The sequence below is a fragment of the Cynocephalus volans genome, chromosome 14 (genome assembly GCF_027409185.1).
Source record: "Cynocephalus volans isolate mCynVol1 chromosome 14, mCynVol1.pri, whole genome shotgun sequence".
Classification (NCBI taxonomy): domain Eukaryota; kingdom Metazoa; phylum Chordata; class Mammalia; order Dermoptera; family Cynocephalidae; genus Cynocephalus; species Cynocephalus volans.
In genome coordinates, this window is record NC_084473.1 from 17,336,363 (window position 1) to 17,354,323 (window position 17,961).

At 33.0% G+C, this 17,961-nt stretch overlaps 1 protein-coding gene across 3 annotated transcripts in view; it reads right to left on the reverse strand.

Annotated features, from left to right (window-relative positions):
• Nucleotides 1-328: 328 nt before the first annotated feature.
• The window catches only part of SMC6 (structural maintenance of chromosomes 6), an 83,765-nt gene continuing 66,132 nt past the window's right edge, over nucleotides 329-17,961 (reverse strand). For 2 of the 3 annotated variants that reach the window (XM_063079030.1, XM_063079031.1), the window contains 5 exons: nucleotides 14,782-14,907; nucleotides 11,802-11,907; nucleotides 4,381-4,533; nucleotides 1,070-1,167; nucleotides 329-548 (listed from right to left, as the gene is read on the reverse strand). In XM_063079030.1, the coding sequence (XP_062935100.1) occupies nucleotides 434-548; nucleotides 1,070-1,167; nucleotides 4,381-4,533; nucleotides 11,802-11,907; nucleotides 14,782-14,907 (598 nt within the window). In that variant the 3' untranslated portion in view covers nucleotides 329-433. The remainder of the gene's footprint in view (nucleotides 549-1,069; nucleotides 1,168-4,380; nucleotides 4,534-11,801; nucleotides 11,908-14,781; nucleotides 14,908-17,961) is intronic. The other variant, XM_063079033.1, reaches the window with a different exon arrangement.

A 17,961-nucleotide genomic window follows, 5' to 3' on the forward strand; every position in this document is an offset into this window, starting at 1 on the left:
ACAGAATATAATATTCTGGAAAAGCAAAACTATATATAATCAGGTGCTCAAACTTTTATTTTCTTACAAAATACTATGTAGAAACAAACCCAAACTAAACAGATATTCACATATACTTATGTACAAAGTTTCACTTCTGAAAAAGAATCTATAAAAGTAGATGTTAAAAAAACACACACACACACACAAAAAAACTTAAAAAGATTTAAAACCAGTACTATGAAATTGACTTTCTAAAAGGAAAGTAATAGTAATTTTAAATTGCTGGTTGTAGTTGGTTTCCTAGGCTTATTTACACATTTTACTGTGGTCAGATATATAAAGGAGCTTCTTTACTTTTAGAAAGAAAAGTATCATTTTATTTCATCAAATAGTCCAGAATTCCTTCCCCTCACAATCTTTCAAATGAGGACATGGCATATTTAGTTACAAATCAGCTTCTATCATCTTCTTCCTCTTGAGTCACAGGTCGATAAGGCAAGGTAGTTTGTCCTCTTTCAGGATCAGACATTCGAAGAATTCTTATGAGTTTACTTGAAGGAAGTGAGCTAGAGAAAGCAAAATTAATAACTCAAATTTCCAAGAAAGTTTTTACCCATTAAAAAGATTTCTAATACTACCTCAGGAAAATATAAATCTAAATGGCTGCTATCTGCTAATTATGAGATATATCTAATATCTAGTGTTCTAGGAGAAATACAATTTGCAATAAGAATTGTTTTTGTTGAAACAAAACAATAATTTGTTTTCATTTTTAAAAATTAACTTCTTGCTAGATCTCATGGGTTATCAGTTTGAAGAAAAAATAAATAATAACTATTTATATAGAAATATAAATAGAAATAGAAAAAGTCAATAATATTCCAATCAACTTGTTTCAGTTATGGAAGGGAGATATCACAAACAAAATTTTAAATATCTAGAAAAGAAAAAAATCATCTTAAATCTCCTGAACTAGTATAGAGCTAACTTTTCTTTTCATTGGTCATTTATGCATTTGAATTTTAAAAATTAAAATTAGAAAAGATTCCTTTCTCCCTTTTACATACAGAAAGTTTATAAAAGTTACCTCATGCTTTGAGGGGTAAGCAAGATAAATTGTCTAAAACGCTGGGAATCTGCCATCTTGAGTATCATGTCCATTGCAATTCTCCTATTAACCATATCCTGAAGAACAAAGGCAAAAGTGAGGATTGCTATTGTGTCAATCACACTTCTGTGAAAGTGGTAATTTGATGGCTGATACAAATCATTCCTTTATTATCTATTATCTATAAAACAAAGGAATTCATAGAGGGAAAAACAATAATAGGAACTATCAGGGGAAAATAATTGAATAAGCATATCTTCTAAGTAATTTCTATAGTCAAAGTATTAGTATGTATTGCCCCCTCCCTCAAATACATGTAGCAATTAAATAATCCGGAAATATTCAAATGACAATACTAAATGTTATAGAACGAATCTAATTTGTGCAGTACTTATTAATCACTCAGAGTAACGATAACAAGTGTCTAGTCTCGAATTCATTGTCTCTCAAATTTTTCCTCAATGATTAAGGTTTTTTAAAAAAGTCTATCCTTCCCCATTGTCTTATACAATTTGTACAATGTAAACCAATTTGAATGTACAGACAAATTTCTTGACTGAATCTTTAAAATAAGTAAAAAAGCACATCCATACATATAAAAAGAATAATGCTGAGTTATAATAGGGTTTGAAACTAAATGAATTAGACCTTGTGCTTATGTTTCCTGAGTTAAATGACAAAAAAAAAAAAAAAAAAGAGAAGAAACTCAAAGTATCCCTCGACCCTTCTGAAAATTCCTGAAAGTTGAAATCATAAACAAATAAACACATATTTTTAAAGATTTTATCTGCATGGTAGTTTAGCACAAGGGCTTTGGAGTCAGATGGGAACCCAAATCCTGGCTATACTGGCCAATGGCTCTTATTATATAAATTCTATCAGGCATATCTGTAAAGTAACCTAACTTAAAACTAACCAAAATAATGAGCTTGCACAAGTTGAATGCCATCCTTGGAAAACAATGTCCTGGGAAGCCTATCATTTAATAACACAGCTGCCAGTCCACCAAAAAATATTTATTCATTTCCCCTGGATTGGCTCTCAGAATGTGGATACATTCTTCTAAATAATTTCATTAAGGCAAAGTGCCATTCTAATTGAGAAGCTCTAAGTTTCTGAAAAAGACTGTTCAGAATTAAATTTAACACGGAAGCTGGGCAATAAGACTGCGTAATGGCATTTTGGACAAAAACAATGCATGTAAAAAATAATCATCTTCTATGATTTGTGAATTAGCTTTAAAGACAATTCTCACAGGAATTTCTATCCCTCTTCAGCAATCATATCATAGGAAAAATTGACATTGAAGGATTATACAGCACTCACAAGTATACATCTTGATTCATGAATAAGCATTTACTAAATGTTTATTATGGGCTATGTATTATGAGATATAAATACGATTAAGACATAGTCGATAACTGCAAAAAGGTAACAATCTGGCAGGAGATTCAGATATCAAAATAAGTGACTGTAACAGAACAAAAAATATTATGTAATAATATATTTTATAATACAAAAATAGTATGAGTTGATGTGGACTGCCAAGGAAACTCTGAGAAGTTCCTAATCCTGCCTGACAGGGTATGAATGTAATGGAAGCCTTCATGAAGGTGACATTTGAGCCAAGTCTTGAAAGAGGAGTAGAGTTTGACAAACAATAAAAGAGGGCACATTAGGAAGAGGCACTGTGTTTGGAAATTTACAAACAGCTTGGTACAGCTGAAAAAGTAGGTAGATACTATTTCATGTAAGCTCTCAAAGTTATCCTACAGAATTAAATGTCTATCCCACATATAATAATTAACCACCAAAGGGTTTTATATAGGTGAGTGACCACAGCCAAATCTATTTTGTTCTTTTTGTTGTTGCTTTTTGTTTGTTTGTTTTTCTTGTACAATCAAATCTATTTTAGAAATATAAACCTGCCTAAAAGAAAGAGAAAAAGACTGAAGCAGGAGCAAGATTAAAGTCTGGGAGTCTGGACAAGAAGTTATTACAACAGGCAAGAGTGAGGAAAGGGAGATGAGTAGTAAAAAAGTCTCAGTGAGAAAGGAGAAGAGAGCAGGGACTAAAGAGAGATTTTAAAAGAGGAACAGACAGAGGTCCGACTTTTACAAGTAAAAAGGAAGGAAGAATCAAAGATAAATCACAGGTTTCGAAGTTAGGTAATTGGGTTGATAATGTCAGTTTGACATTAATTAAGGTAGGGAGTTCAGAAAATGGAGGAGGCTTTGGGAGAAAGACACATTCAGTCTGTGTATGTGTATGGGGGTAGGTAGGGTATGGTACCTAGGAAAATTGACAAAAGTATAAACAAGCAAACAAAGAAGACCTCAAACATTTGAGGGCAATAGAATTATGTGGGGCAGCCTGGCAGACTGAAATCAAAGAGTACAACACTAAAACAGGGAAAGAGGAGTGTGGAAGCTGGTAAGAAGACACGTTTTGAGGGACGGAGAACAGGTCTGTGGTGCCAAATACTTCAAAGAAATAAACTAAGATTAAAAGCTATGACCTTTGCTAAACAAGCTTTTTTGGAGTGGTGCAGTCTAAATCCAAATTACAGTGGCTTTAGGACAGAACAAGACATGACATGAAGAAGAGAATGATTAATTGCTAATTTATGAGGACTTACAATGTGCCTGCACCATAGTTAAGAGCATTACATGCAAGACCTCATTTGAGCATCACTATAACCCTATGAAGAAGGAAATATTAATAACCTTGTTTTATAGACGGAGAAACTGAAACCCCAAAAGGATAAATACTTTGCCTAACGTCATTTGGTGGCAGAGGTAGGTCTCAAATCCCAGGTTTTTTTTAACCTCAAAGTCAAATGCTCTTTCTCTCTTATGTTAATAAACACTGCCCTTTGGAAAAGTGTGGCTGTGAAGGAAGGGAGAGCAAATGGCAGCTATAGTAAGTCTCAGCAAGGATTGTGAACTGGTTATAATTTTGTATTAAAACAGAAAAGCCTGAACATGTTTATGAGTTGATGGAAATAAGCTAAAGAGGCTGAAGGAGAGAGAGCCTATCTGATGAAGAATAAGGATTTCCATGCAGGGAGAGAAGAGGATGAAATCCAGGACAGGGTCTCTAGAGGTGCTGTATGGTAGCAAGGGAGAGAACCTGAATTCTTTAGTTCTTTCCCATCACTGATCACAGACTGAAGTGTCAGGGCAAGATCTTTTCTGTTATGGGTTAAACTAAAGAAAGATTTGCTTTCTTTCAAAATACGTGTTTTAAACAAGCAAACAAAAATTAAAGAATTTAAAATTTAACAATACCATGTAGACATCAAATTCATCCAGGCATCTGAAAGGAGATTCAGCAATGGACCACAGAGAAAGAATAAAGCACACTGTGGAGAAAGAACGTTCGCCTCCAGACAAGGCTCTCATGTCATTGAAGGCAGCTCTATTTCCCTCTCCAGGCTGAACCTTGAACAGAATGAGTTTGTAAGAAACAAAAAACGAAGTATGGAAACAGTCAAATTAAACTCTTTACAACACAGGTTGGCTAGAATCAGAAAGAATGGGTTTATTAAAAAAAAAAAAAAAAAAAAAGGATAAGAGTAAAAGCATTTCAGTAATATGGAAATATCTATTCCATTCAAAATATTTTACAGTAAAACAGTGAACTATAATGCTGTTTTGTTTTACTGCAAGAAAATCAAACTGAAAACTTTTTCTCACTACAACTGAATGTTAATCAAATGTTATTGATCAAAATAAATAATTTAAACTAGTCCTCCTGAAAATGTTATAGTTTCAAACATCTAAAAGTGCTCAGATAATTTTTTGTTTCTTGAATTACAGTGACATCTAGTGGTTAAACTGCTTTAAAAGTAACTTTCTCGTGTCAAAAGAACACAGGATCAACTTGAAGAGGCTTTCACAGGCCAAATAACAGCAGAAATGGATTGAAAAACATAAAAAAAACTTTAAGGAATTCTTTACTAAATAAGGGCACATAGGAACAATAAAAAGCAATTAATGAAATTAATAAACTTTTTCATACGATTTCCTGAGAAGACAATACAAAGTAACATTTGGAGGGATTGTTTTATTTTCCCAGAATTCCTGATATATATATATGCATATAAGAACAGAGCACCAACCAGGTTTATATCAATAACAGACACATAGCTTCCAATACTTCCCAATACACTATCTGAAAAATTATGTTGTTCTCAAGTGAGCATTCATTTATTTTTTAATATTCTAAGGGTTATAAAAATTCTGATTTTAAACATACACTGAAAATTTTATATCATCTGTATAAGTATGAATCCTCTATGAAAACCCAAATGAAAAAGTAACATTAACATCAGCAATAAAAAACCAAACCAACAACCGACCAAATTTTAAAAACCCACATAAAAATAAAAACTACTAAGATGCAATCCCCTTGTTCCAACACTGCATTTTGAATCAATCATTAGAGTGGTGCCCTAAATAAATCGTGGAGATCTAACTTTTATCCCTATCTATTACTAACTTATCATGGGATTTCAGTCTTAATTTCTTTATCTGTAAAATGAGGACTGATAATTTAATGATTCTTAAAATAATAACATTCTTTTGAATAACAGGAATGATAATGTCGAAAGTCTAGTTTGAATTGTCTTGTACGGTTAGCTCTGTCTGGGGATAAATTCTTCAAGCATTCCTAATACTTTGTTTTTTCCCGTTAGAGTATAATTTACATAAAGAACACAAAGCTTAAGTGTAAAGCTCAAATAATTTTTACACACACACACACACACACACACACACACACACACACACACACACACACACACACACGGATAACCACCAGTAAGATTGAGACAGAACATTTCAAGCATTTCAGCAAACTCCCTGTGTCATTACCATCCCCCGCAAATGTAACCACTATTCTGACTTTAATCACCACACATTAATTTTACCAGTTTTGAACTTCATATGTACATATTATATGTACTCTGTTGTATATATACTTCATATGTATATACAATATGTACACTCTTGTGAGTGTTTTCTTTCACTCATCATTGTCAGTTCATCTACATTGTATGCAGCAGTAGTTTGTTTTTCATTACTAAATAGTATCCCATTGTCTGAATATACTCTAATTTATCCATTTGACTATTGGGGGACATTCGGATTGCTCAGCTTTTAACTATTATGAATAAAGCTCCTATGAACATTTTCAAATATATCTTTTTGAGGACATAAGCACTCATTTTTCTTGGATTTATGCCCAAGAGTGAAACCTTTAACAGACACTGAAACGTTTTAACAGACACTGACAGGTTTCCAAATTAGTTCTACCAAATTATACTCCCACCAGCAAGGTATGAGAGTTCTAATTCCATGTCTTCACCAACATAAGATATTGCCTGTCTTGTTCATGTTAGTCATCAGAGAAATACAAATTTATACCACAATAAGTTACTATCACACCCTGTTAGGATGACTAAAACGTATTGTGGTATAAATTGGTATTTCTCTGATGACAACAATTCTAAATGCTTTGTCATGTGCTTATTCACCACTTGGATACCTTAATTTATGAGGTTCCTGTTTAAGCCTTTTGATCCTTTTAAAATGCACTGTCATTCTTTTTCTTAATATTTATCACTTTAAACATTCTAGATGAGTCTTTTGTTGTATACATATTGCAAATATTTTTTCCCAGTCTGCAGCTTCTCTTATCTCTTTTAATGTTACTTTTTAATGAAGAGAAGTTCTTAATTTTAATAAATTCAAAATTATCAATCTTTGTTTTTTAGTAGGTTATTGCTTTTTGTGACCCGTTTCAAAAATCTTCATAAAAGAACATAAAGACATTCTCTTCTTGGAGAAGCTTTATTGTTTTACATTTTACATTTAGGTCTATGATCAATTTCTAAATTACCTTTTGTGCATAATGTGAATTAGGGAGTCAAGGTTTGTTTGCTACTTATTTATTTTATCAAAAGATATCCAATAATTTGAATTCAACGCCATTCATGAGAAGACCACCCTTTTTACATAGGTTGCAGTGAGTGTTGTTAATTAGGTAACCATATATGTATGGTCTGCCTTGGGCTTTCTATTCTGTTTTGTTCCTACTGTACATTTGATTTCTATTCTCCATTTCTGCTCTTGTATCTTCATTATCTCCTTTCTACTTGAGTTTATAATTGGCTTTTCTTTTTCCAGCTTCCTGAGATAGAACTTAGATCATTAATGTTCAGTCTTCCTTTTTTACTAATATATATATTTACAGCTATAAATTCCCTTGGGAGTTCGTATGGCTGTATACTAGAAGCTTTGATACATTTTACTTTTACTGTTGTTTGGGTCAAAATTCTATTTCCCATGTGATTTCTTCTTTGACCCACAGATCATTTATAAATGGGCTGCTTAATTTTCTAACATTTGGGAAATCTGGGGGTTACCTCTCTGTTATTTCTAATTTCTTTACACTTTGCAACATATTGTGTGACCCCAATCCCTTGAAAATTGTCGAGATTTGTTTTACAGCCAAGAAAATGTTCTATTTTGGTAAATGTTCCACATTAACTTCAAAACAATCTACAATCTGTGGTAGTTTCGTACAGTGTTTAGTAGTTACAACAATTAGGTCAGTTTGGTTAATTGTGTAATTTAAATCTTCTATAGCCTTAATGACTTTTCGTCTGACTGTTCTATAAATTCCTGCAAAAAATTTGTTAAAATTTCCAACTATAATTGTCAGTTCTTCTACTTTGACTTTCAGTTCTCTCAACTTTTATATATTCTGAAGCTATACTATTAGGTACTTAACAAATTAAAACATTTTTTGAAATAACTTTTATCACTATAAAATGCCCATTTTGGTCTCTATCAGTACTTCTGCACACACTCTATTTCGTTATTAATATAACTTTACAGCTTTCTTTTGGCAAATGTTTGCATGATATATCTTTTTTCCATATTTTACTTTTTTAATATTTAAAGTGTCTCTTGTAAACAGCATTGGCTCTTATATCTTTCTATCCATTCTGACAATCCTTTGCTTTTAATTATTTAATCCACTTAACATGTAATTACTGATATATCTCGGTATAAGTCATCCAGCTGACTATTTATTTTCAATTTGTCCCATATGTTCTTTATTTCTCCCCTCTTTTTTGTCTTCATTTAACTGAGCATTTTTTTTTTTCTATTCTTCTTACTTGGTCTCTAAATTACTTTTTAATTATACATTTCTTTTAAAATTCTGTTCATATTTACTCTAGAGATTACAATACACATCTTTGATGTATTGGTTTATCTTAAGTTAGTATTGGTATTAATTCCTGAAAGGAACAAGAACCTTACAACAGTTTAACTCCATGTACTCCTATCCCTTTTCTGTGCTATCATCATATATTTTACATCCTATAAACCCCTCAAGACACTATCACTGCTGTTGTTTTAGATAGCCAAAGCTATTTTATATTTACCCATGTTTACCTTTTGTAGTACTCTCTGTTCCTTCTGCAGTTCCATGTTTCCATCTGAGATCATTTTTCTTTTACCTGAAGAAGCTCTTTAATGTTTCTTGTGGGCCAAGCATACTGAAGAAGAATTTTTTCAGCTTTTGTTTGTCTGAAACCTAAGACGTTTCATCTTCACTTTTGGAAGACAGTTTTGCTAGTTACAGAATTTTAGATAGCAGTTTTTTAAAAAAATGCTTTAGACTATAAAGTCTGTCAGGTGACATTTACCTTCCGTGATTTCTGTTAAAAAGTCTGAATTCTTGTTTTATTGTTGCTCCTTGGAAAATAATATACATTTTTCCTCTTTATTTTTTAAAAAAATTTTTGTTATCTTTGTTTTCAGTTATTTGACTACTTTGAGATTAGGCAGGGTTTTCTTTTATATTTATCTCATTTATGGTTTGCTGAGATTTATGAATCTGGGTTGATGTATTTCAGTTTTGAAAATTCTGAACCATTATCTCTTCAGATATTCTTTCTGCCCATTCTTTGTTCTATCCTATAGGGACTCAAATTATACTTAATTAAACTGCTCATTGAGCCACTCATATCTTTTAAGCTCTGTTCAGTGTTTTCTCTTTTTTTAATGTGGCTCAATTTAGATATATCCTTTTCACCTGCTTTGAGTTCTGCCAATTTTGTTTTCTGTTAGGGTTAGGTTCTTACTTGGCTGTTAAATCCACCCAATGACTCTTAATTTCAGATATTGTTTTCAGTTGTAGAATAACCATTGATTCTTTTTGTAGATTCCAGTTCTGTATTGAAACTCTGCATCCTTTTTGTCCATTTTGTTTATGGTTAACTCTATTTTCTTTAACAGATTAATCATGATTAAAACACTAGTCTGTTCTCTCGTGTAACCACAGTGAATCTGGTTTTATTTTCTATTTTTTAAATATCAGTCACATTTCCATGCTTCTTCACATATCTGGTCATTTTTATAGTATTTAAGTATAAAAGAAATACAATAAACTGCATATATTTAAAGTGTACAATTTGGTAAGTTTTAGCAAATGTGTACATACATAAAAGTACAATTCAAGATAAAGAACGTCATCTCCAAAAGTTTCCTTATGCCCCTTTGTAACCTGTATCTTGTTCCACTGACCTATTTGTATGTTTTACACCAGTATCCCACTGTCTTGATTACTGTAGCTTTGTAAAGTCTTGAAATCAGTTAATGTATGTCCTCCAATTTTGTTCTTCCTTTTCAAAGTTATTTTGGCTATTTTAGGTCCTTTGAATTTTCAGGTGAATGTTAGAATCGGTTTGCCAATTTCTACAAAAAAGTTAGTTTGCATTTTGATGGGAATTGTGTTGAATCTACAGATTAATCTGAGGAATACTAAAATCTTAATAATACTGAATCTTCTGTTCCATGAACACTATATATCTCTTCATTTATTTAGGTTTTAATTTTTCAGCATTTTAAAAAATATATTCTAGCATATCATCTTGCACACCTTTTGTCAGATTTTTCCCTAAGTATTTTATATTTTTGATGCTATTATATTTCCAAATTTTAATTTCTGATAATTTATTGCTAATATACAGAAATGTAATTCATTTTTGTATGCTGTCTACAACCTCGCTACTAAAAGTTGCACTTACTAGTTCTAGTAGCTTTTTGTAGATTCCCATCAGATTTTCTACATAGATAACCACATTATTTGTGAATAAAGTGAATTTTAATTCTTTCCAAAATGCATGCCTTTTAGTTCTTTTTCTTGGCTTACTGCACCGGCTAGAACCTCTAGTACAATGCTGGAAAAAAATAGTGAATGTAAATATGCTTGCTTTGTTTCTGATCTTTGTCTTTTTTTTTATTTTTTTACCTTAAGAATGGTATTTTGTATAAAAGAACGTGGAGGCTCCAGATGATATAATAATCCACCAAAGAGGGGTCACTTTTCCTTGTATTTGGCTGAAAGTATGGCAGAGCTGACAGTAAATCAGGGAGAAAGCTGGGTTTAGTAAGACTTAGTCCACCTTTCATTCATCCTTGTTCCTTGGGCCAGCTATGCACAACCTCAGAACTCAGGAATTGACTAACTGAAATATCAGTTATGTACCAAGTACTTCCAAAGTTTCTACTGTCTTGCCAGCCCTCCACTACCACCGAAAGCCCAGAATTGGCAAATGCTCCCAGGAAAGAAAACATCCAGCAATTGTCAATTTACCTTTGATAGGCTCCCGCACACCTTGGAATTCGAATTCATCTATTCATTGTTCGTTCTACAGCTTTCTAATGTCTTTAAAACAAAACTTTTTGTAACTTCCCGGGCTTTCTCATAATTTGCAGTGAGAACAAGTGACTGTTATGACATGCTACCTCCCTACCCACCAGAACAATTCCTCCCAATACTTTCAAATCTGTATATTTAATGATTTGGGTCTTTCAAAAATAGATGGTGGGTGAGAGGAGCTAGCTATGATTTATTGGTAGAAATTTAAACAAAAGGAGAGTAAAAGTTAACTTTCTAATGTGGTTAAAATGCAAAGGTTCCAAACATCATAGATGTTTCAGACACCTAACATTTATTCTAAGCTCTAAAATGGAAGGATAAAATTTATGGCAACTAAGGGCAGTAAGCAATTATTTGAAAATTCTGCCCCAGATTATTTAGAGTGGGTAGTTGTCTTGACCTCCTGACTACACAATTTTTAATGCCATATCCCCACATTCCATCTTTTAATGCATGTGACTATGAAATAATCCAGAGCCATACAGACTCCATAAAGTTGAATGAGGTAAGCTTTGTTTATTCAAAAAAGGTCAGATCTAGGGACAACTTCTGATATAAATAGTATGAAGACAAATACGTGGGGTAGAACTTTCCTGGCTGCCTATAATGAAACTAAAGACTACGGAATTTCCAGAATGTTCCACATAATTTAAAATGCTGTGAGAATTTTTAAAAGGAACCCCGGTAGAGTTGAAAGACAAGGTAAACACCTGTCACTGAAAATAAAATTTCTAATTATCACCCTAAGAAAATAATGTGGTTGTCTAAAAAAAAAGAAAAACTAAACTAGCAGCTTTAATTCAGTAAGATCAATTTAATATTTTCAACATGTTGGTAAAGACTACCCTTAACTTAAAAAATAAGTTCTTCTGTCTTCTTTCTAAAGACAACAGCTTACCAGTGTTTTGTCAAAAGAAAAGAAGCAGCTAATTGTCCTAACGATTAGGATACAAAGAATTAAGACACTTACTGATATAGAAAGAGTTTCATTCTTGTGGTCAAAATTCATTTTTCCACAATAGGCCCGTTGAGATAATAGGTTGTCAAAGTACAATTTGCATCGTAAAGTCAAACACCTTGAAATAAAGAAATTGGGCACATTAAGAAGAAGATAAAGATATAGAAGTATACATTAAGCATGATCTAAGCATGTAACAACAGAGGAAGACATGCCAAAATGTTCACACTGGTTGCCCATTTAATAGGTGGGTTTGAGATTATCTTTTTTCTCCATGTTTTTCTGTTCATTTGTCCCTACATTTTTACCAGTTCATTTACTTTTATAATAAATAAACATAACATAAAGGTGTCAACACATATTTAATATATCCCATTATACTACAGTCAGTCCATATGAATGTATTAATCATTCAACTAAATAATATAAGGCATTACCCTAATACATAAGATATAAATCTTGTCTCTGAGATGATTAAACTCTAGTGGTAATATGATAAATGGATAAACTGGATAAACTACCTATTCATTTGCCTGTATCCTCCCAATTCCATAGTAGCAAAAAGAGTAAAGTGCAATCTCTTAGTCATCGTGCATCTATAACAACCTGCACATTGCTTAGCACAATGCAAACTATCATTACCTTTCTGTTTATTAGATGGCATTCTAATGTATGGAAGACCTTTCTCTTCTTCCTCAATTCTTTATTTACTTATTTGCCTTTCTATTTACAGGACAGAGTTAGAGATTTTTATTCACTGGATCAATTTTTACTTCATTCATACCATTCTTTAATGTCCTTATTTATTGTGATCCTTAAACTGTCCCAGATTATACCAACAGGAGCCCCTACAAGCTGGCTCCTGTGTCCTTTTATTATGACTCCACATTTTGTTTTTGAGCACTTCCTTTTTTCTGGAATAGGAAGAAACTCATCTGTACCTTTCCTGTCCAGCTCTGGAATCAGCCATTTCTCCACTGAGCGCTGGTTCCTTTTAGTGGGAAATGGTAGTTAGAGAATAAGATCTGGGTGATAGGTCACTGGCTATTTTTCTTAACATCTTTTCTTCTTAACGAGCCTAGGAGGCTCCTTTCTTTAGAGTAACTATGACTTAATTCTTTCCCCTCCCTCGTATATCCCTCCCTAAACTGCATTAAATTCCCACACTAAAAAATATTGACAGCCTGAGTTTTCTTTTGCTGCTATAGCAACCACTACTAGCTGGTTTTCAAAATTTTCTGTTAACTTTTCTTTCTTTCAATACTGACATGTATTCTTTAATTGCTTCCATTCATGGGATGTCTAAAAGAGACTGTTGCCATAAAATGGCAAGGTTCTCTAGAGTAGAGAGATAAACAATTTTAAAAAATCATTTTTCTTCATCTTCCTAAGATTGGGTAAACAATATTAAACATGTTAGTGGTGAAGAATAATGTCAAGGTAATAAGCTGTAAGACCAATACTTTTACAAAAAACATCTTAAGTACACATTTCTGGGTAATGATATAAAAACGAATCCTACTGCAACTGGAAAAAAAATGTATGTAGTAATAGGGATTGGGTTTGTTCTTCTGCCTGAAACAACTGAAAAAACTAGACAAAATATATTTTGAGTTTTGAGACTCTGGACATCAGAGAGCACAGCAGATCCAGTCAAATGATCTCTGAAAGATGAGAAACAAATGAATTGAGCCCTATGAATGCCCCAAATTACTACATATGGAAAGAGTAAAGGGGAGTAAAAACCTAAGTGGAGCCTAGAGTTTTCTTGTTTAAGGAGACAAACCTGGGAGTCTGGGGAGGCCAAGGAAACTTCAGTTCACAAGGCTCAGTACTTTCTTAGAGAGGAGAGAATGGCACAAAGGAAGACCAGAGGATCTACAAAGGGCTACATTCCAGTCTTGAGCTGAGTTCTGACCAGTGCATGTGTGTGAGGATACTACCTGAGGCTGGGGAAAGAAACACCCAAAGAAGCAGAAGCAATCCCCAAACCTAACCAAAGCCAAGAATAGTTCATGTTCCCATGGGCTAGAGTGAAAACCTCATAATTCACAAGGTACTGGTAGAGTACTCAGAAGAGCATTGCCTCAGAGGTAGGAATAAATTAGCCACCACAAATGCTGCTGTAGTCTCACCTAACAAAACTTAAAAGCAGCCTCAAAAGGATAAAAATGAATCTTATTTAATTCTAGTCCTAATAACATGTCTATAAAACTGAAACACACATTCCAAAAAATAACCCACAGTTAAGAAATATGGTCAAACATATTTCTCTTTATGGCTTTACCTAAATTTCTGTGTGTGTGTGTGTGTGTGTGTGTGTGTGTGTGTGTGTGTGTGTGTGTGTGTGTGTATTTATTTCTGTTGTCTTACGATTGTAGACTATTGGGTATAAAGCTGAAAAGGATGATGCCGAGGGAATGCTACAGGGAAAAAATAAAAGCAAGCGGAAGGACTAGGGTTGCCTTGGATCCAAGTAATATTAAGAGCCACCCTTCCTTATCATGCGTTCTCTGGTTTATTTCTGTTGCTTGTGATATTAATTGGGGTCAAACTATCCCTGAAAGTCTGCACATCTCTGGGTATGTTAAATAATATCTAGTTTCCCTGATCCTGTATTCAAATTTCAACAAATCTATATCAAGTGCCTACTAAATTTCCGGTACAGTTACAGGCACTGGAGATATGACAGTAAACAAAATAGACTTTCTGCATTCACAGAACTATGCAATTCTAGTAGATCATGGTAAACCAACTGAGACAGTGCCTCAAAGGTCTTACCAAACACTTTTATCCCTTAAGAACATGAAATGTCCAAGGGTGAAAATAAGCTGTTTCAGAACCAATGAGCTCCCATTCAAAGGACCTATTTAAGCAATGAACAGCCATCTCTGAGTTATCTAGTAACTTTTAATTTATTTATAAAAGATAATGTGAAAACAAAGAAAACACAAAAATGTATAATATGTAGTAACATTTTTAATGTACTTACCTCCTAAATTGTTGATATGTTTTGAATCTATGTGACATTATTTCTTCCAGTAATTTAATAAACCTTTTTAAAGTCCTTACTTTATTATCCAGATCAAGATAGGTTTCTCTTGCTTCTTGGTACTGCCTGTTTTATGAACAAAATATTAAGTAAATAAATACCATTCACAAAAAACATAAAAGTAAAATCTCAAATATTTAACTGGGGAGAACAGGGAGTGCTGATGGGGCCTGGCAGCAGCTGATTTCATAAATTTCTAGGCAAAATATACTCCCAGAATGAGAGTGTGCTACAGAATGAGAGAGTGTAACCCTGACTGGGAAGGAACAAAGTCCAAGCCATACAGAAGGCAGAGAGAGTATGTGAGCAAGTGCTCAGGTGGGCCCATTGGTGGCAAATCTTAAGAGAATACCAGCAAATACATACCTCCTAAAAGTAAGGGGTCACACTGGGAAAAAAGTTTCCCCTAGTGACAGATGTCAATATGGAACAGAAGTACACAGCGTCAGCATTAGAATCCTTCCACCCCATCTTAAACAGGTCAAAGAGGCAGAAAAGGCATGGCTACTCAGAAGTGCTATTATATAGAGAGAAACGGCCTGTTACTGTAGAGAGGGAAAGAAAGATCCTGGCTGAGTATGAAAGGCAACCCTGGCCAACACTCCCACAGCTACCCCTCTCATCCTCCTTCAAATAACCAGTCCAGGAAAATCCAATTCATTAAAAAAATAAATATCCAAAAAGACACAAGCACAGCATTAAAACAAAGACATTTATGAAAAATAAGAGGTGAAGAAGAGCAGAACTCTCCTACAGACAAAAAATACTTATTAGAACAATGTTGCCACAAAGTAGATAAAAACTGTAATTGAACACCATGAATTAAAACAAAACATGAGACAAGTGCTACCAGGAAGGAACACCTCAAAGAAGAAAGAAAAGATCTGAAAGAACAGATAAATAAAAGAACTTCAAAAATAGGTAAACACTAGAAGGTGAAAACCAGACAACAGGAGGAGGTAAAGCAAGAACTTGGAAAAGCCAAGGTGGGGAAGGTGAGTGCTTAGTCCAAAGGAGAGGAGGGGGGAAAAAAAACAAAAAACAAAAAAAAAAACCAAAGATATAAAAAGAAAATGAGAAAATGAGAAGATGCACAAGGGCAAATAGAAACATGAAAAACACATTAATGGAAATAGAAAACAGAAATGAGAAAAGCAAACAAAATTTTAAAAAAGATAAAATGGTTAGATAAAATGATAAATGATAATTAGACAAGACAAAGATATTCAACATATGTATAACTGAAGACCTCAAACAAGAAAATGAAACAATAAAGAGAAAATAATTAAAATTCCTGAAAAATTTAAAAAACTAAAAGACTTAAATCTACATATTGAAAAAGTACAACATATACCAAGAAAAGAATCACAGAATATGGACATTCTGGACAAGTTAAAGGACTTTATAGACAAATACCATCATAAACAAGATATTTGTTATAGAAAGTATGGGCCAAGTATTTTATATTAGGCTAAACTATCCTTTAAATATGTAAGTTAAAGACAAATAATTATGAACCTGCAAAAACACAGAACATATTCATATAAGCCATTTTTAAAGAAATAATTAGAAAACAAACAACTTTTCAAATGGCTGCACGGACATTAGGAAAAAGATAAAATCTATTCCTCACACCATACACAAGAATAAACTCCACATAGATCAGAGATGTAAACATAAAAAATGAACATAAGAAAGTACTAAAAATAAATAGGTAAATTCCTCCATAACCTAGATGTAGAGAAAGGCTTTTTAAACTATGACCCCAAATCCAGATGTAATAAAAGACTGACAAACTGGACTAAATAAAAATAATCACTTCATGGCAATTCCCCCCCAAAAAATAACATAAGCAAATTCAAAAGAGAAATAACAAATTATAAGAAAAATTTGCAACATACAGCTAATATCCCTAATAATACATATTTTTTAAAAACTTAAAATTTGAGAAAAAAATAAAAAATACTACTGAGTAATGGTCAAAGTATACATAGATAATTTTTAGGGTATAAAAATGTTTTGAAATATATTTTTTAAAGTTCAGTTTTATTCACGATGGAATGTAATTAAAACTACATTAATATACCATTTCTTAGCCTTCAGATGGGCAAGAATTAAAAAGCTTATACTATCAACTCTGTTGGCAAGGTTATGGGGAGGCATTCTCTCTCATACAATGTTGGTTCAAATGCAAAAATGGTACAAACTCTATGGAGATTTAGCAATATCTAACAAAACTACTTATGCATTTAGGCTTCAATCTAGTAAAGTCACTTCTGAAAACGTACCATGAAGATACAGACAGACATCTAACAACACGAGAAAACACACACACACACACACACACACACACACACACACACACACACACACACACACACACACACGGTAATTAATTCATTACATCACTATCTATATCTGCAAAAAATTGGCAATGACCTACATGCACAAACAAAATAACTGAATAAACTACAGTACAGATCAATGTGTGTGCACGTGCACACACACAGGAGAGTAAAATAAAGCTGTAAAAAGAATGAGGAAGTTCTCAATGAACTGATATGGAGTGATTTTTCAGGATATATTGTTAATCCTGAAACCCTTTTATTTTGATAAAGGCAAGGCAGCTGACTATCTTTTGTGAAAAAAGTAGAGGAACTAAGGAAAAAGGAAAATACATATGGACCTGCTTACTTTCACAAACAACAAACACCAAAAACAGAAAACAAAAAAGAACTAGTGCTTACAAGGGGCAGGTGGGAGGGAATGCAGTGAAAATGATAAGTGAGGGAGGATATTTCTCTGAATATACTTTGTGTATAGCTTTGACTTTTGGAAACACTGTTCATTTCTACATATTCCCCCCAAAATTAAATTAAATCAACAAGGACAGGAGAAATCTAAAAATGAATGCAAACAAGAACAAATGAAAACATTTCTGCTTCAAGTTAACATCTACCACATCAAACAAAGAGAAAAAAACTAATCCAAATAACTTTAGAACACAGTAAGTTTACTAAATACTAGTGGAAAAATAATTGCAAGCACATTTTTCAGTAAATTTGCTTTTTGTAGCTGAGTATTATGGGACTGAGTAAATGTTAACGTTGACAGCCAGCG